The 20573-nt window shown below is 58.9% G+C and overlaps 1 protein-coding gene across 2 annotated transcripts in view; it reads right to left on the bottom strand.

Moving 5' to 3' along the window:
* Positions 1–4887: 4887 nt before the first annotated feature.
* Positions 4888–20573, bottom strand: part of erbb2 (erb-b2 receptor tyrosine kinase 2) — a 217907-nt gene continuing 202221 nt past the window's right edge. For both annotated transcript variants that reach the window (XM_063037112.1, XM_063037113.1), the window contains exons 25-28: positions 16700–16797; positions 11153–11257; positions 6614–6878; positions 4888–6115 (exon numbers count right to left, since the gene is read on the bottom strand). In XM_063037112.1, the coding sequence (XP_062893182.1) occupies positions 5835–6115; positions 6614–6878; positions 11153–11257; positions 16700–16797 (749 nt within the window). In that variant the 3' untranslated portion in view covers positions 4888–5834. The remainder of the gene's footprint in view (positions 6116–6613; positions 6879–11152; positions 11258–16699; positions 16798–20573) is intronic.

The following is a 20573-nucleotide window of genomic DNA, read 5'->3' as shown; positions in this document are numbered from 1 at the left end:
CTGGTCCTTGGCTCCCCCAACTTCGGAAACATCCTCTCCACATCGACTCTATCTGTGTCCTCTGGTCCTCGGCTCCCCCCACTTAGGAAACATCCTCTCTATCTGTGTCCTCTGGTTCTAGACTCCCCCACTATAGGAAACATCCTCTCCCCATCCACTCTACCTGTGTCCTATGGTTCTGGACTCCTCCACTACAGGAAACATCCTCTCCACATCCACTCTATCTGTGTCCTCTGGTCGTAGACTCGCCCCACTACAGGAAACATCCTCTCCACATCCACTCTATCTGTGTCCTCTGGTCCTAGACTCCCCTACGATAAGAAGCATCCTCTCCACATCCACGCCATCCGTGCCCTCTGGTCCTTGGCTCCCCCGACTTAGGAAACATCCTCTCCACATCCACTCTATCTGTGTCCTCTGGTCCTAGACTCCCCCACTATAGGAAACATCCTCTCCACATCCACTCTATCTGTGTCCCCTGGTCCTAGACTCCCCCCGCTATAGGAAACATCCTCTCCACATCCACTCTAACTGTGTCCTCTGGTCCTAGACTCCCCCGCTGTAGGAAACATCTTCACCACATCCACTCTATCTGTGTCCTCTGGCCCTGGACTCCCCTACTATAAGCAAACATCCTCTCCACATCCACTCTATCTGTGTCCTCTGGTCCTAGACTCCCCCACCATCGGATACATCCTCTCCACATCCACCCTATCTGTGTCCTCTGGTCCTAGACTCCCCCACTATAGGAAACATCCTCTCCACATCCACTCTATCTGTGTCCTCTGGTCCTAGACTCCCGCACTATAGGAAACATCCTCTCCACATCCAGTCTATATGTGTCCTCCGGTCCTAGACTCCCCCACCATGGGACACATCCTCTCCACATCGACTCTATTTGTGCCCTCTGGTCCTAGACTCCCCTACTGTCAGAAACATCCTCTCCACATCCAGTCTATCCGTGCCCTCCGGTCCTAGGCTCCCCCCACTTAGGAAACATCCTCTCCACATCCACTCTACCTGTGTCCTCTGGTTCTAGACTCCTCCACTACAGGAAACATCCTCTCCACATCCACTCTATCTGTGTCCTCTGGTCCTAGACTCCCCCCCCCACTATAGGAAACATCCTCTCCTCATCCACTGTATCTTTGTCCTCTGGTCCTAGACTCCCCTACTATAAGAAGTATCCTCTCCACATCCACTCTATCCGTGCCCTCTGGTCCTAGGCTCCCCCGACTTAGTAAAAATCCTCTCCACATCCACTCTATCTGTGTCCTCTGGTCCTAGACTCCCGCACTATAGGAAACATTCTTTCCACATCCAGTCTATATGTGTCCTCTGGTCCTAGACTCCCCCACCATGGGACACATCCTCTCCACATCGACTCTATTTGTGTCCTCTGGTCCTAGACTCCCCTACTGTCAGAAACATCCTCTCCACATCCAGTCTATCCGTGCCCTCCGGTCCTAGGCTCCCCCCACTTAGGAAACATCCTCTCCACATCCACTCTACCTGTGTCCTCTGGTTCTAGACTCCTCCACTACAGGAAACATCCTCTCCACATCCACTCTATCTGTGTCCTCTGGTCCTAGACTCCCCCCACGATAGGAAACATCCTCTCCACATCCACTGTATCTTTGTCCTCTGGTCCTAGACTCCCCTACTATAAGAAGTATCCTCTCCACATCCACTCTATCCGTGCCCTCTGGTCCTAGGCTCCCCCGACTTAGTAAAAATACTCTCCACATCCACTCTATCTGTGTCCTCTGGTCCTAGACTCCCCCGCTGTAGGAAACACCCTCTCCACATCGAGTCTATTTGTGCCCTCTGTTCCTAGACTCCCCTACTATGAGAAACATCCTCTCCACATCCACTCTATCTGTGTCCTCTGGTCCTAGACTCCCCTACTGTAAGAAACATCCTCTCCACATCCACTCTATCCATGTCCTCTGGTCCTAGACTCCCCCCCCCACTATAGGAAACATCCTCTCCTCATCCACTGTATCTTTGTCCTCTGGTCCTAGACTCCCCTACTATAAGAAGTATCCTCTCCACATCCACTCTATCCGTGCCCTCTGGTCCTAGGCTCCCCCGACTTAGTAAAAATCCTCTCCACATCCACTCTATCTGTGTCCTCTGGTCCTAGACTCCCGCACTATAGGAAACATTCTTTCCACATCCAGTCTATATGTGTCCTCTGGTCCTAGACTCCCCCACCATGGGACACATCCTCTCCACATCGACTCTATTTGTGTCCTCTGGTCCTAGACTCCCCTACTGTCAGAAACATCCTCTCCACATCCAGTCTATCCGTGCCCTCCGGTCCTAGGCTCCCCCCACTTAGGAAACATCCTCTCCACATCCACTCTACCTGTGTCCTCTGGTTCTAGACTCCTCCACTACAGGAAACATCCTCTCCACATCCACTCTATCTGTGTCCTCTGGTCCTAGACTCCCCCCACGATAGGAAACATCCTCTCCACATCCACTGTATCTTTGTCCTCTGGTCCTAGACTCCCCTACTATAAGAAGTATCCTCTCCACATCCACTCTATCCGTGCCCTCTGGTCCTAGGCTCCCCCGACTTAGTAAAAATACTCTCCACATCCACTCTATCTGTGTCCTCTGGTCCTAGACTCCCCCGCTGTAGAAACACCCTCTCCACATCGAGTCTATTTGTGCCCTCTGTTCCTAGACTCGCCTACTATGAGAAACATCCTCTCCACATCCACTCTATCTGTGTCCTCTGGTCCTAGACTCCTCTACTGTAAGAAACATCCTCTCCACATCCACTCTATCCATGTCCTCTGGTCCTGGCCTCCCCCACTATAGGAAACATCCTCTCCACATCCACTGTACCTGTGTCCTCTGGTTCTAGACTCCTCGACTACAGGAAACATCCTCTTTACATCCACTCTGTGTCCTCTGGTCCTAGACTCCCCCCACCATAGGAAACATCCTCTCCACATCCACTCTATCTGTGTCCTCTGGTCCTAGACTCCCCTACTATAAGAAGCATCCTCTCCAGATCCACTCTATCCGTGCCCTCTGGTCCTAGGCTCCCCCGACTTCGGAAACATCCTCTCCACATCCACTCTATCTGTGTCCTCTGGTCCTAGACTCCCCCACTATAGGAAAATCCTCTCCACATCCACTCTATCTGTGTCCTCTGGTCGTAGACTCCTCTACGCGAAGAAACATACTCTCCACATCCACTCTGTGTCCTGTGGTCCTAGACTCTCCCCACTATAGGTAACATCCTCTCCACATCCACTCATCTGTGCCCTCTGGTCCTAGACTCCCCCACTATAGGAAACATCCTCTCCACATCCACTCTATCTGTGTCCTCTGGTCCTAGACTCCCCCACCATGGGATACATCCTCTCCATATCCACTCTATCTGTGCCCTCTGGTCCTAGACTCCCCCACTATAGGAAACATCCTCTCCACATCCACTCTATCTGTGTCCTCTGGTCCTAGACTCCCCCACTATAGGAAACATCCTCTCCACATCCACTCTATCTGTGTCCTCTGGTCCTAGACTCTCCCACTATAGGAAACATCATCTCCACATCCACTCTATCTGTGTCCTCTGGACCTAGACTCCCCTACTATAAGAAACATCCTCTCCACATCCACTCTATCCGTGCCCTCTGGTCCTAGGCTCCCCCCACTTAGGAAACATCCTCTCCACATCTACTCTATCTGTGTCCTCTGGTCCTAGACTCCCCCACTATAGGAAATATCCTCTCCACATGCACTCTATCTGTGTCCTTTGGTTTTCGACTCCCCCCACTGTAGGAAACATCCTCTCCACATCCACTCTAACTGTGTCCTCTGGTCCTGGACTCCCCCGCTATAGGAAACATCCTCTCCAAATCCACTCTATCTGTTCCCTCTGGTCCTCGACTCCTCCACTATAGGAAACATCCTCTCCATATTCACTCTATCTGTGTCCTCTGGTCCTAGCCTCCTTCACTATAGGAAACATCCTCTCCACATCCACTCTATCTGTGTCCTCTGGTCCTAGACTCTCCCACTATAGGAAACATCCTCTCCACATCCACTCTATCTGTGTCCTCTGGTCCTAGACTCCCCCACTGTAGGAAACAACCTCTCCACATCCACTCTATCTGTGTCCTCTGGTCCTAGACTTTCCCCACTATAGGAAACATCCTCTCCACATCCACTCTATCTGTGTCCTCTGGTCCTGGACTCCCCCAGTATAGGAAACATCCTCTCCACATCCACTCTATCTGTGTCCTCTGGTGCTAGACTCCCCCACTATAGGAAACATCCTCTCCACATCCACTCTATCTGTGTCCTCTGGTCCTGGACTCCCCCAGTATAGGAAACATCCTCTCCACATCCACTCTATCTGTGTCCTCTGGTGCTAGAGTCCCCCACTATAGGAAACATTCTCTCCGCATTCAGTCTATCTGTGTCCTCTGGTGCTAGACTCCTCCACTATAGGAAACATCCTCTCCACATCCTCTCTATCTCGGCTTTTCAATATGTGACAGGTTTCAATGAGATTCCCCCACACCTGTAGTGTTCTAAACTCCAGTGAGTACAGGCCATGAAACATTCCTCACACATTAACTGTTTCACTCCCAGAATCATTCGCACAAACACTGTTCCCTCTAAGCTGTAGCGGTGAATGGCCGCACCGTAACCGAAATGCCCCCACGCACATAGCCTTCGTTGCCGTGCAGCTGGAATTTTCTTTTGGACAATGTTTCATTCAACTGCCGCAGTGTTCAGCTGTGTACAACTTTCCTGCTCAGGGCAGTCTGCACAGTTGTAAAAAAATTTAGCACATGAACCTCCTGTGGACCGTCTCCAATGACAGCAAGGGAGGCTGGGAATGCTGGGTTAAGAATGAACTGAGAAGCTGATCAAAAATTGCGAGTTTTATTGTTCGTACCAGATTCCAAGAATAACTCTAGGACACGGTGGCTGGGAGGAGAAACGGGAGTGCCAGCCAGTCTCACGCCACTCCCGAGGGAGGGGCGAGGATCAGAAGTCCTTCCCTGTAGTCCCGAGTTCAGTGCGGACCGCAGTCAGCTCTCTGGCGCCCAGTAAACGCGGGCTCTCCTCGCAGTCAGCGTGTCCGATGATCAAATCACAATCCAATCAGCGCCACGCGCGGTGGGTACAATCACGGGTCTTACCACCAGCGCAATCGCGTGCCTACGACTCATCAGACTAACAGAGGCGCCCAGGCGGGAGACGGTTTGAGCTCAGGAACCGCGTTCCGACCCTCTGAGATCCCGTCGCCAACCTTCCAGATCAGACCGTCTCCCCTCACCTCAGATATTCACAGCAGACATCTAGAAAAAAAAATATTTCTCTCAAAACGTACAAAACTATTTCCCAAATCAGATGTACAAAATCGATAACATTCATTAAAAAAATCCGCTCACTGCAGCATTGTTCGGAACTCGGCCCACCAGACCGCGACTGGCCGGGCCGTGTCATTTCAAAGGTGGAATGGGAGAGAGGAGGGGTGACTGTGTGAGAAAGGGGGTACGTCGGGGTGACAGAACGGAATGAAGCCCACCACAGATGGGGAATGGGCTCCGGGCGCGGTGGGGTGGCGATCCTCAGTTTCATTCGCGGTAAGTCCTTGGGGAGACCGATGGCTGACACGGGCGCAGCGTTCACGAACAGCATTGTCCAGGGAGAAGCCCACCCCTGCCCTCTCTGGGTCTCGCTGGCCCCCACCCCCCTCAGTCTCTGGTGTGCAGTCAGCCAGGTCCCATTTGACGAGGGCTGTGGTGGGGTCGGTTTCACCGATAAAGATACGGCCGCCCCCCGCCTCCATTGCCCTTTTACACGCTGCTGGTCTCCGACAGGCCGAGGTACTCAGGGTTTTCCGCCGTCGCCACGCGGATGTAGCCGTTGGGCTGGCTCAGGCCGCGGGAGTCCGGGCCCCAGAAGTCCGCAGGCTCGAGGGCCGGCTCGTCGTCGGAGAGGTACTCAGGGTTCTGCACCGTGTTCTGGAAGGGGCTGCTTGGGAGCAGGAGGTCGTTCCCGCCACTGCCCCGGGGGAACCGTCCGCCCCTTCCGGCCTGCCCGGGGCCCAGGGCCTCGCCCCGCTGGTTCATGTAACCTGAGGGGAAGAGAGGGAAACGTCAGGCACCTCCCAAGAGGGACGGGCGGGGGAGAGGCTGGAGATTGGGATCAGACTGGCCTCACCAGCCCCGCTGCCCCTCCGACCCTACCCCATGCCCCGGGTCGCATTTTCCCTCTCCTCCTCCCCACCCTCAGGATCTGCCCCCTCCCTGCCACAGAACACTCACCTCTCTCCCCCGCCCCCCACCGTACAGTGTGTCCAACCCTCATTATCACCTCCCCAGCACCGTGGACACATCCGCCCCTCCCTGATCCCTCGGATCGTCCTCTCCCCAGGGGTTCCGCACCCCCTCCCCACTCCCTCCGGGACATATTCCCCCCTCCGAGTGAACCTCCAAGCTCACACACTCCCACCTCCCGCACCCTTCCCCGGGGACAAGTGACCCAATCACGGACACAAGCCAGCCCACCCACCTCACCCCACCAACAGACTCCCTCCGTCCCCGCCTCCTCCCACGGGGTCGGCGTCCCACACCTGCGGCCGCGCTCTCGCTGCCCAGCGCGATGTAACTGTCCATCTCGAAGGCGGCCTCTCCCTCCTCGTCCAGGCGGGCCGTGGGGTCCGAGCTGTAACGCTGGCCGGGCCCCTCCTCCTGGGCCGCGCAGCAGGGGTCCGGCCGGTTTCCGGAGCCCTCCGCCTCCACCGGGACCTCCACCTGGGAGGGGGGCCGACGGGCCGGGCCGGGGCTGTGGGCAGGGGCCGAGCCCTGCGCCCCCGCCTCTGCCACGTTTCTCGCACTCTGCGGACGCAAAGCAGGCCGTGTCAGCCGGGCCACGACGGAGAGGTTGACCGCATTTGTCGCGTACTACACCCTCCCCCTCACCCCGCCCCCGTTAGTCTGAGTCGCGGTTAGAACGTTCTCCCCCCGTGAACCGCGTGGGTTTCCGCCGACAGTCCGAAGACGTGCCAGTGGCTCAGTTAATTGGTAAGTTGTCCTGTGCGGGGCAGCACGGCTCGTCGGGCGAGAAGGGCACGCTGTTTAAACTGCAACAAAGTGTACTTCGGGCTGTCTCGTGTCCTGGACCCACCATGTAAGTATAATCGCAAAGAAAACACAACAGCTCTCTACTCCCTCAGGAGTCTGCGGAGATACAGCATGACGTTTCAAACTTGGACAAACTTCTACAGGTCCCGACTGGCTGCATTACGGCCTGGGATGGGAACACCGATGCCTTTGAGCAGAAAATCCTACAAAGAGGTACAGCACGGGTAAAGCCCTCCCAGCCATCGACCACATCGACATGGGAAAGCTGTCTCAGGAAAGCAGCATCCATCATCAGAGGCCGTGCTCTCTTCTCATTACTGCCATTGGCCTCAGGACCCACACCACCAGGTTCAGGAACAGTTATTACCCCTCAACCATCAGGCTGTTGAACAAGAGGGGAAAACTACACTCATCTATTGAGACGTTCCCTCATACAATATTCTCACTTTAAGGACTCTTTATCTTATTATTTCATGCTTTTTGTTAGTTATTGCTGTTTTATTTATATTCAGCTGTGGCAGCGTGTTTGTGTCCTTGAGCAAGGCACTTAGCCAGCGCTGCTCTCGTGTCTGTGCAAGGAGTGGCGCCCCACACAGACTTCCAATCTGTGTCTTGTAAGGCACGAAAACGCCCGACGCAGGCCTCTCATGGTCTGAGTCGACGTTCCCCGTTCCCCTATTTATATTTGCATTCGCACAGTGAACTGTCGTCTGTGCTCTTGCCTTTTTTCACTGATCCTGCTTACAGTTACTGTTCTATAGATTTGCCGAGTGGGCCCGCAGGGAAATGAAACTCAGGGTTGGATGCGGTGACATGTATCTACTCTGATAATAACATTTACGCTGAACTTTACGTTGTGACACTTTGATCATAAGTTTGCTCTGAACTTTTGAGTTTCTTGATCACTGTCGAGTCGTGAGAGTGAGGGTTTGACGATGAGGCAGAGATGGGAAGCAGAGAGCTCTGCCTGTACACTTGATCGATCTCTCTGCAGGTCACAGGAGTTAAGAAGCTGCATCACATCGCCCGTTACTGGCAGATGGGTGGAGACAAAAACAGACAAGTCTAGAATGTAAAAGCGAGGATGTAACGCTGAGGCTTTATAAGACATTGGTCAGACCACTCGGAGTATTGTGAGCAGTTCTGGGTCTCTTAGATGTGCTGGCATTGCAGGTAGTCCGGGGGGGGGGGGTCACGAGAGTGATTCTGGGAATGAAAGAGTTAACAAATGAGGAGTGTTTGGTGGCTTTGGGCCTGTACTCGCTGGATGTTAGAAAAATGAGAAGTGATCTCATTGAAACCTGTCAAATGTTGCTGGACACAGATAGAGTGAATGTGAAGAGGATGTTTCCTATAGTGGGGGAGTCTCGGACCAGAGGACACAGATAGAGTGGATGTGGAGAGGGTGTTTCCTATACTGGGGGAGTCTAGGACCAGAGGACACAGATAGAGTGGATGTGGAGAGGATGTTTCCTATAGTGGGGCAGTCTAGGACCAGAGGGCACAGATAGAGTGGATGTGGAGAGGATGTTTCCTATACTGGGGGAGTCTAGGACCAGAGGACACAGATAGAGTGGATGTGGAGAGGGTGTTTCCTATAGTGGGGGAGTCTAGGACCAGAGGACACAGATAAAGTGGACGTGGAGAGGATGTTTCCTATAGTGCGGGAGTCTAGGATCAGAGGACACAGATAGAGTGGATATGGAGAGGATGTTTCCTATAGTGGGGGAGTCTAGGACCAGAGGGCACAGATAGAGTGGATGTGGAGAGGATGTTTCCTATAGTGGGGGAGTCTAGGACCAGAGGGCACAGATAGAGTGGATGTGGAGAGGATGTTTCCTGTAGTGGGGGAGTCTAGGACCAGAGGACACAGATAGAGTGGATGTGGAGAGGATGTTTCCTGTACTGGGGGAGTCTAGGACCAGAGGACACAGATAGAGTGGATGCAGAGAGGATGTTTCCTGTAGTGGGGGAGTCTAGGACCAGAGGACACAGACAGAGTGGATGTGGAGAGGATGTTTCCTGTAGTGGGGGAGTCTAGGATCAGAGGGCACAGATAGAGTGGATGCAGAGAGGATGTTTCCTGTAGTGGGGAGAGTCTAGGACCAGAGGACACAGATAGAGTGGATGTGGAGAGGATGTTTCCTGTAGTGGGGAAGTCTAGGACCAGAGGACACAGATAGAGTGGATTTGGAGAGGATGTTTCCTGTAGTGGGGGGAGTCTAGGACCAGAGGACACAGATAGAGTGGATGTGGAGAGGATGTTTCCTATAGTGGGGGAGTCTAGGACCAGAGGGCACAGATAGAGTGGATGTGGAGAGGATGTTTCCTGTAGTGGGGGAGTCTAGGACCAGAGGGGAGGAGGAATTTATTGAGCTTTCTTTTTCAAACTGGTGAGGAGTTTCTCCTTCTGAGGTGGAGGGGGGTGTCACATTCTAAACTGGTGAGTTTTCCTCTGGGGTGGGTGGGGGGCTCCCATTGGTGAGGAGTTTCTCCTCCTGGGGCGCAGGTGTTAAATCCCTGGAATTCTCCATCCCAACACAGCTGCTGAATATATGCAAGGCATGAAGAGATCACACTGTCAGTGATCATTCCCATCTCTTTGACTCCGTAGTATTAGGAGAAGAACTGTTGGGATGGGGAACAGCTTCTTCCCCCTGGGCTGTGAGACGACTGAGCTCCCTGCACCACTCAGGTCTCGTCACGTATGAAGTGTCAGTGGCGTTAGACTGTTTGCTTTTTAAACCTTTGGCATAAATGCACATTATTGTTTGTTAATTTACTTGTAGTAATGCTCGTGCGCGCGCGTATCTGTGTGTGTGTGTGTGTGTGTGTGTGTGTGTGAGAGAGAGAGAGAAGGGAAGAGAAGGGAAGGGAAGAGAAGGGAAGGGAAGAGAAGGGAAGGGAAGGGAAGGGAAGAGGAGGGAAGGGGAGGGAAGGGAAGGGAAGGGGAGGGAAGGGGAGGGAAGGGGAGGGAAGGGAAGGGAAGGGAAGGGGAGGGAAGTGAAGGGAAGGGGAGGGAAGGGAAGGGAAGGGAAGGGAAGGGAAGGGAAGGGAAGGGAAGGGAAGGGGAGGGGAGGGAAGGGGAGGGGAGGGCAGGGGAGGGAAGGGGAGGGCAGGGGAGGGAAGGGGAGGGCAGGGGAGGGAAGGGGAGGGCAGGGGAGGGAAGGGGAGGGGAGGGCAGGGGAGAGGAGGGGAGGGAAGGGGAGGGGAGGGGAGGGAAGGGGAGGGGAGGGAAGGGGAGAGGAGGGGAGGGAAGGGGAGAGGAGGGGAGAGGAGGGGAGAGGAGGGGAGAGGAGGGGAGGGAAGGGGAGGGGAGAGGAGGGGAGGGAAGGGGAGGGGAGAGGAGGGGAGGGAAGGGGAGGGGAGGGGAGGGGAGGGGAGGGGAGGGGAGGGGAGGGGAGGGGAGAGGAGGGGAGGGGAGAGGAGGGGAGGGGAGGGGAGGGGAGAGGAGGGGAGGGGAGGGGAGAGGAGGGGAGGGGAGGGGAGGGGAGAGGAGGGAAGGGAAGAGAAGGGAAGGGAAGGGAAGGGAAGGGAAGAGGAGGGAAGGGAAGAGGAGGGAAGGGAAGAGGAGGGAAGGGAAGAGGAGGGAAGAGGAGGGAAGGGAAGAGGAGGGAAGAGGAGGGAAGAGGAGGGAAGAGGAGGGAAGAGGAGGGAAGAGGAGGGAAGAGGAGGGAAGAGGAGGGAAGAGAAGAGGAAATATGTACTATGTTGTGCACCCTGGTTCGGAGGAATATTGTTTGTTTGGTAGTATACTTTCGATGTTGTGTGTGAGTTATATGTACTGTGTTGTGCACCTTGGTCCAGGGGAACGTCGTTTCGTTTGGCGGTATACGTGTACTGTTGAAGGATGAGACAGGCGGGCGGGGGTCTCGGGGGAGTCATTGGCCGCGGGGAAGCTGTGTGAGGTGACAGGGGTCCTGCAAACGCACGCAGGCGGGAAGCACACAACTGCCAGCCGGGAAGGCATTTCTGCCAGTACTCGGGGGGGGGGGAGGGTTGCGCGGCAGCGAGCCGGGAGCCCGTACCAGGTACTCCTCCGCGTCGATTAGGTCCTGCATGTCCTCGTCCTCCAGCAGTGTCCGGTAGAACTTGCTGTCGGTCGGGCTCTGAGGTACGAGGTGCTCGTCGCCCTGTAGGGAGGGGCGGTGGGGGGAGAAAGCAGCCGTCAGTGCGAGGTCCCGCTCCGGACCGCTGGCCCAAACTCCTAAACTGGAGCCCCCCGCCCCAGACCACCCTGAGAGAGGCAGGGGGCAGAGGTGGAAGAATGGGGAGAAATGGGGCGATGGAGAAGATGGGGGGGTGGTTCAGGAAGGAGAAGATGTGGGAAAGAGGTTGCAGAGATAAAGGGAGCGAGGGCAAGAGATTGAAGGGGGGGGGGAAGGAGAGAGTGGCAGAATGGACGGGGGGGGGGGGTGGAGGATGGATACCTCTGATCAGAGACCTGGAGCTGAAACCCGACCAGGGACGCCAAACGTCCCTACAGGATCCTCAACACCCCGACGAGCCCTTCCACCTTCCCATCTAGAGCCCTGACCGTGCTTTCCCCCTCCCCGTCCATCCGACCGCGAAACCTCCGCCCCCCCCAGTGAACCTGCACTCCCTCCCACTGCACCGCACCCTCCCCCACTGACCCCCATCCTCCCCCACACCCCCAGCACGCCGCATCCTCCCCAGACCCCCACCACACTGCACCCTCCCCCACTGACCCATCCTCCCCCACCCCCACCGCACCGCACCGCACCCTCCCCCACTGACCCCCCCATACTCCCCCACCCCCCACCGCACCCTCCCCCACTGACCTCCATCCTCCCCCACACCCCCACCGCACCCTCCCCCACTGACCCCCATCCTCCCCCACACCCCCAGCACGCCGCATCCTCCCCCACTGACCCCCATCACACTGCACCCTCCCCCACTGACCCATCCTCCCCCACCCCCACCGCACCGCACCCTCCCCCACTGACCCCCCCATACTCCCCCACCCCCCACCGCACCCTCCCCCACTGACCTCCATCCTCCCCCACACCCCCACCGCACCCTCCCCCACTGACCCCCATCCTCCCCCACACCCCCAGCACGCCGCATCCTCCCCCAGACCCCCATCACACTGCACCCTCCCCCACTGACCCATCCTCCCCCACCCCCACCGCACCGCACCCTCCCCCACTGACCCCCCCATACTCCCCCACCCCCCACCGCACCCTCCCCCACTGACCTCCATCCTCCCCCACACCCCCACCGCACCCTCCCCCACTGACCCCCATCCTCCCCCACACCCCCAGCACGCCGCATCCTCCCCCAGACCCCCACCACACTGCACCCTCCCCCACTGACCCATCCTCCCCCACCCCCACCGCACCGCACCCTCCCCCACTGACCCATCCTCCCCCACCCCCACCGCACCGCACCCTCCCCCACTGACCCCCCCATACTCCCCCACCCCCCACCGCACCCTCCCCCACTGACCTCCATCCTCCCCCACACCCCCACCGCACCCTCCCCCACTGACCCCCATCCTCCTCCACACCCCCACCGCACCGCACCCTCCCCCACTAACCCCCATCCTCCCCTACACCCACCACACCCTCCCCCACTGACCCCCATCCTCCCCTACACCCACCGCACCCTCCCCCACTGACCCCCATCCTCCCCCACACCCACCGCACCCTCCCCCACTGACCCCCATCCTCCCCTACACCCACCGCACCCTCCCCCACTGACCCCATCCTCCCCCACACCCCCACCGCACCGCACCCTCCCCCACTGACCCCCATCCTCCCCCACACCCCCACCGCACCGTACCCTCCACCACTGAACCCCATCCTCATCCACACCCCCACCGCACCCTCCCCCACTGACCCCCCATCCTCCCCCACACCCCCACCGCACCGCACCCTCCCCCGCTGACCCCCCATCCTCCCCCACACCCCCACCGCACCTTACCCTCCCCCACTGACCCCCCATCCTCCCCCACATCCCCACCACGCCGCACCCTCCCCCACTGACCCCCCCATCCTCCCCCACACCCCCACCGCACCGCACCCTCCCCCCACTGACCCCCCCATCCTCCCGCACACCCCCACTGCACCGTACCCTCCACCACTGACCCCCATCCTCATCCACACCCCTACCGCACCCTCCCCCACTGACCCCCCATCCTCCCCCACGCCCCCACCACGTCACACCCTCCCCCACTGACCCCCATCCTCCCCCAAACCCCACCACGCTGCATCCTCCCCCACTGACCTCCATTCTCCCCCACACCCCCACCGCACCCTCCCCCACTGACCCCCCATCCTCATCCACACCCCCACCGCACCGCACCCTCCCCAACTGACCCCCCACCCTCCCCCACACCCCCACCGCACTGCACCCTCCCCCACTGACCCCCATCCTCCCCCACACCCCCACCACGCCCCATCCTCCCCCACTGACCCCCATCCTCCCCCATACCCCCAGCACGCCGCATCCTCCCCCAGACCCCCACCGCACCGCACCCTCCCCCACTGACCCCATCCTCCCCCACCCCCACCGCACTCTCCCCCACTGACCCCATCCTCCCCCACACCCACCGCACCCTCCCCCACTGACACCCATCCTCCATCCTTCCCCCCACCGCACCCTCCCCCACTGACCCCCCATTCTCCCCCACCACGCCACACCCTCCCCCACTGACCTCCATCCTCCCCCACACCCCCACCGCACCCTCCCCCACTGACCCCCCATCCTCATCCACACCCCCACCGCACCCTCCCCCACTGACCCCCCATCCTCATCCACACCCCCACCGCACCGCACCCTCCCCAACTGACCCCCCACCCTCCCCCCCACACCCCCACCGCACTGCACCCTCCCCCACTGACCCCCATCCTCCCCCACACCCCCAGCACGCCGCATCCTCCCCCAGACCCCCACCGCACCGCACCCTCCCCCACTGACCCCATCCTCCCCCACCCCCACCGCACTCTCCCCCACTGACCCCATCCTCCCCCACACCCACCGCACCCTCCCCCACTGACACCCATCCTCCATCCTTCCCCCCACCGCACCCTCCCCCACTGACCCCCCATTCTCCCCCATCCCCCACCGCACCCTCCCCCACTGACCTCCATCCTCCCCCACACCCCCACCGCACCCTCCCCCATTGACCCCCATCCTCCCCCACACTCCCACCGCACCCTCCCCCACTGACCCCCATCCTCCCCTACACCCACCGCACCCTCCCCCACTGACCCCCATCCTCCCCCACACCCACCGCACCCTCCCCCACTGACCCCCACACACCCACCGCACCGCACCCTCCCCCACACCCCCACCGCACCGCACCCTTCCCCACTGACCCCATCCTCCCCCACACCCCCACCGCACCGCACCCTTCCCCACTGACCCCCATCCTCCCCCACACCCCCACCGCACCACACCCTCCCCCACTGACCCCCATCCTCCCCGACACCCACCACACCCTCCCCCACTGACCCCACACACCCACCGCACCCTCCCCCACTGACCCCCATCCTCCCCCACACCCCCACCGCAATGCACCCTTCCCCACTGACCCCCATCCTCCCCCACACCCACACCGCACCGCACCCTCCCCCACTGACCCCCATCCTCCCCCACACCCCCACCGCACCACACCCTCCCCCACTGACCCCCATCCTCCCCTACACCCACCACACCCTCCCCCACTGACCCCCATCCTCCCTTACACCCACCGCACCCTCCCCCACTGACCCTCATCCTTCCCCACACCCACCGCACCCTCCCCCACTGACCCCCACACACCCACCGCACCGCACCCTCCCCCACTGACCCCCATCCTCCCCCACACCCCCACCGCACCGCACCCTTCTCCACTGACCCCCATCCTCCCCCACACCCACCGCACCCTCCCCCACTGACCACCATCCTCCCCCACACCCCCACCGCACCGCACCCTCCCCCACTGACCCCCATCCTCCCCCACACCCCCACCGCACCCTCCCCCATTGACCCCACACACCCACCGCACCCTCCCCCACTGACCCCCATCCTCCCCCACACTCCCACCGCACTGCACCCTCCCCCACTGACCCCCATCCTCCCCCACACCCCCACCGCACCACACCCTTCTCCACTGACCCCCATCCTCCCCCACACCCTCCCCCACTGACCCCACACACCCACCGCACCCTCCCCCACTGACCCCACACACCCACCGCACCCTCCCCCACTGACCCCCCTCCTCCCCCACACCCCCACCGCACCGCACCCTCCCCCACACCCCCACCGCACCGCACCCTTCCCCACTGACCCCCATCCTCCCCCACACCCCCACCGCACTGCACCCTCCCCCACTGACCCCCATCCTCCCCCACACCCCCACCGCACCACACCCTTCTCCACTGACCCCCATCCTCCCCCACTGACCCCTATCCTCCCCCACCGCACCTCACCCTTCCCCACTGACCCCCATCCTCCCCCACACCCCCACCGCACCGCACCCTTCCCCACTGACCCCCATCCTCCCCCACACCCCCACCGCACCACACCCTTCCCCACTGACCCCCATCCTCCCCTACACCCACCACACCCTCCCCCACTGACCCCCATCCTCCCCCACACCCACCGCACCCTCCCCCACTGACCCCCATCCTCCCCCACACCCCCACCGCACCTCACCCTTCCCCACTGACCCCCATCCTCCCCCACACCCCCACCGCACCGCACCCTTCCCCACTGACCCCCATCCTCCCCCACACCCCAACCGCACTGCACCCTTCCCCACTGACCCCCATCCTCCCCCACCCTTCCCCCTGCACCCATCCTCCCCCACACCCCCACCGCACCGCAGCCTTCCCCACTGACCCCCATCCTCCCCCACACCCACCGCACCCTCCCCCACTGACCCCCATCCTCCCCTACACCCACCACACCCTCCCCCACTGACCCCCATCCTCCCCCACACCCACCGCACCCTCCCCCACTGACCCCCATCCTCCCCCACTGACCCCCATCCTCCCCCACTGACCCCCATCCTCCCCCACCGCACCTCACCCTTCCCCACTGACCCCCATCCTCCCCCACACCCCCACCACACCGCACCCTTCCCCACTGACCCCCATCCTCCCCCGCTGACCCCCATCCTCCCCCACCGCACCTCACCCTTCCCCACTGACCCCCATCCTCCCCTACACCCACCACACCCTCCCCCACTGACCCCCATCCTCCCCCACACCCACCGCACCCTCCCCCACTGACCCCCATCCTCCCCCACACCCCCACCGCACCTCACCCTTCCCCACTGACCCCCATCCTCCCCCACACCCCCACCGCACCGCACCCTTCCCCACTGACCCCCATCCTCCCCCACACCCCAACCGCACTGCACCCTTCCCCACTGACCCCCATCCTCCCCCACACCCCCACCGCACCACACCCACCCCCATTGACCCCCATCCTCATCCACACCCCACCGCACCAAACCCTCCCCCACTGACCCCCATCCTCCCCTACACCCCCACCACACCGCACCCTCCCCAAGTGACATCCCCTTCCTCCCCCACACCCCCACCACACTGCGCCCTCCCCACCTGGATGACGATATACCGCTGGGGATCCCGGGCCATCTTGGAGAACTCTGCCACCAGCTCCTGGAAGCGGGGACGACACTCCGAGTCGATCATCCAGCCTAAAGACAAGCGGGAATTCTCCGTCACTGCCTGTCGGTCTCCCGGGGACTTTGCCCACGCCGGGGCACGGCTCCCCGGCACACACACACCGACGGCTCTCCCATTTGAGGTGTTGCTCTTTGGGAGGACCAACCGGGGCAGGACTTGCCCAGTGAACAGTTGGGCGCTGAGGAGAGAGGTAGGGCAGACGGATCTGGGAATACAGGTCCAGAATTCCTTAAAGGTGGGTAGGCTCGCAAGGAAAGCTTTTGGCACACCGGCCTTCATTAATCAATGTATTGCGTGCAGGAGTTGGTGAAGCCTAGTTCAGAGTATTGTGTTCTGTTCTGGTCACCTAGCTACAGGTGACCTGTGTGTTCCTCCTGGTATCGGGTCATTTCCACCCTGGGGAGAAAGGTTGTCCCTTCGATCTTTTCATCTCATCTTCCTTCTCTGTGGATAGTATGGGGGGCTGTCTGCGAGACATCGATAGGATGCAAAACTGGGCTGAGAAGTGGCAGATGAAGTTCAACCCAGATAAGTGTGAAGTGGTTCATTTTGGTAGGTCAAATATGATAGCATTAATGGTAAGACTCTTGGCAGTTTAGAGGATCAGAGGGATCTTGGAGTCTGAGTCCATAGGACACTCAAAGCTGCTACGCAGGTTGACTCTGTGGTTAAGAAGGCATACGGTGCATTGGCCTTCATCAATCGTGGGATTGAGTTTAAGAGCCGAGAGGTAATGTTGCAGCTGTATAGGACCCTGGTCAGACCCCACTTGGAGTACTGTGCTCAGTTCTGGTCGCCTCACTACAGGAAGGACGTGGAAACCATAGAAAGGGTGCAGAGGAGATTTACAAGGATGTTGCCTGGATTGGGGAGCATGCCTCATGAGAATAGTTTGAGTGAACTCAGCCTTTTCTCCTTGGAGCGACGGAGGATGAGAGGTGACCTGATAGAGCTGTACAAGATGATGAGAGGCATTGATCGTGTGGATAGTCAGAGGCTTTTTTCCAGGACTGAAATGGCTAACACGAGAGGGGACAGGTTTAAGGTGCTGGGAAGTAGGTACAGAGGAGATGTCAGGGATAAGTTTTTTACGCAGAGAGTGGTGAGTGTGTGGAATGGACTGCCGGCGACGGTGGTGGAGGCGGATACGATAGGGTCCTTTAAGAGACTCCAGGATGGGTACATGGAGCTTAGGAAAATAGAGGACTGTGGGTAAAGCCCAGGTAGTTCTAAGGTAGGGACATGTTCGACACAGCTTTGCGGGCCAAAGGGCCTGTATTGTGCTGTAGGTTTTCTATGTTTCTAAAGAGTAAAGCCCTGGCTCACTCAACCTCTCCTCATTAGACACCCTCTCTAATCCAGGCAATGCCCTGGTGAATCTCCTCTGCACCCTCTCTAATCCAGGTAACGTCCTGGTGAATCTCCTCTGCACCCTCTCAAATCCAGGTAACGTCCTGGTGAATCTCCTCTGCACCCTCTCTAATCCAGGCAGCATAATGGTGAATCTCCTCTGCACCCTCTTTAATCCAGGCAGCATCCTGGTGAATCTCCTCTGCACCCTCTCTAATCCAGGCAGCATCCTGGTGAATCTCCTCTGCACCCTCTCTAATCCAGGCAGCATCCTGGTGAATCTCCTCCGCACTCTCTCTAGTCCAGACTGCATCCTGGTGAATCTCCTCTGCACCCTCTCTAATCCAGGCAGCATCCTGGTGAATCTCCTCTGCACCCTCTCTAATCCAGGCAACGTCCTCACCCTCTCAAATCCAGGCAACGACCTGGTCAATCTCCTCTGCACCCTCTCAAATCCAGGCAGCGTCCTGGTGAATCTCCTTTGCACCCTCTCTAATCTAGGCCGCGTCCTCACCCTCTCTAATCCAGGCAACGTCCTGGTGAATCTCCTCTGCACCCTCTCTAATCCAGGCAGCATCCTGGTGAATCTCCTCTGCACCCTCTCAAATCCAGGCAGCGTCCTGGTGAATCTCCTCTGCACCCTCTCAAATCCAGGCAGCGTCCTGGTGAATCTCCTCTGCACCCTCTCTAATCCAGGCCGCGTCCTCACCCTCTCTAATCCAGGCTGCGTCCTCACCCTCTCTAATCCAGGCAACGCCCTGGTGAATCTCCTCTGCACCCTCTCAAATCCAGGTAACGTCCTGGTGAATCTCCTCTGCACCCTCTCTAATCCAGGCAGCACCCTGGTGAATCTCCTCTGCACCCTCTCAAATCCAGGCAGCGTCCTGGTGAATCTCCTCTGCACCCTCTCAAATCCAGGCAGCATCCTGGTGAATCTCCTCTGCACCCTCTCAAATCCAGGCAGCATCCTGGTGAATCTCCTCTGCACCCTCTCAAATCCAGGCAGCATCCTGGTGAATCTCCTCTGCACCCTCTCTAATCCAGGCAACGTCCTGGGGAATCTCCTCTGCACCCTCTCAAATCCAGGCAACGTCCTGGTGAATCTCCTCTGCACCCTCTCAAATCCAGGCAGCATCCTGGTGAATCTCCTCTGCACCCTCTCTAATCCAGGCAACGTCCTGGGGAATCTCCTCTGCACCCTCTCAAATCCAGGCAACGTCCTGGTGAATCTCCTCTGCACACTCTCTAATCCAGGCCGCGTCCTCACCCTCTCAAATCCAGGCAACGTCCTGGTGAATCTCCTCTGCACCCTCTCTAATCCAGGCCGCGTCCTCACCCTCTCTAATGCAGGCAACGTCCTAGTGAATCTCCTCTGCACCCTCTCAAATCCAGGCAACGTCCTGGTGAATCTCCTCTGCACCCTCTCTAATCCAGGCAGCATCCTGGTGAATCTCCTCTGCACCCTCTCAAATCCAGGCCGCATCCTGGTGAATCTCCTCTGCACCCTCTCAAATCCAGGCAGCATCCTGGTGAATCTCCTCTGCACTCTCTCTAATCCAGGCAAAGTCCTGGTGAATCTCCTCTGCACCCTCTCAAATCCAGGCAACGTCCTGGTGAATCTCCTCTGCGCCCTCTCAAATCCAGGCAGCATCCTGGTGAATCTCCTCTGCACCCTCTCAAATCCAGGCAGCGTCCTGGTGAATCTCCTCTGCACCCTCTCAAATCCAGGCCGCGTCCTGGTAAATCTCCTCTGCACCCTCTCTAATACTGGCAGCATCCTGGTGAATCTCCTCTGCACCCTCTCTAATCCAGGCAGCATCCTGGTGAATCTCCTCTGCACCCTCTCTAATCCAGACAGCATCCTGGTGAATCACCTCTGCACCCTCTCTAATCCAGGCAGCATCCTGGTGAATCTCCTCTGCACCCTCGCTAATCCAGGCAGCATCCTGGTGAATCTCCTCCGCACTCTCTCTTGTCCAGACTGCATCCTGGTGAATCTCCTCTGCACCCTCTCTAATCCAGGCGGCATCCTGGTTAATCTCCTCTGCACCCTCTCTAATCCAGGCAGCGTCCTGGTGAATCTCCTCTGCACCCTCTCTAATCCAGGCAGCGTCCTGGTGAATCTCCTCTGCACCCTCTCTAATCCGGGCAGCGTCCTGGTGAATCTCCCCTGCACCCTCTCTAAAGCTTCCACATCCTTCGTATAATGTGCTTGATGTGGATATTACAAAAAAAAAACATTTGAAGCGCCTCGTAGTTTTCGGGCTCTGTAAAAGTTTCCTGCTCAGAGCAGTGGTCGGGTGATGCAGCTGTAAAAAAGTAACCCAGAGGGAACACTGTTTGCCACAGTGCCCAGCCCGGCTGGGTTGTGACGTGTGAACCCGCATGCCAACGCGATAGCCCTCCCGCCCCGGGCTCCTCTGACACCCGGCCACAT

This window comes from Mobula hypostoma, chromosome X1, assembly GCF_963921235.1.
Source record: "Mobula hypostoma chromosome X1, sMobHyp1.1, whole genome shotgun sequence".
Lineage (NCBI taxonomy): Eukaryota > Metazoa > Chordata > Chondrichthyes > Myliobatiformes > Myliobatidae > Mobula > Mobula hypostoma.
The sequence above is the reverse complement of the archived record's forward strand: the minus strand, read 5'-3'. Positions and strand labels throughout refer to the sequence as shown.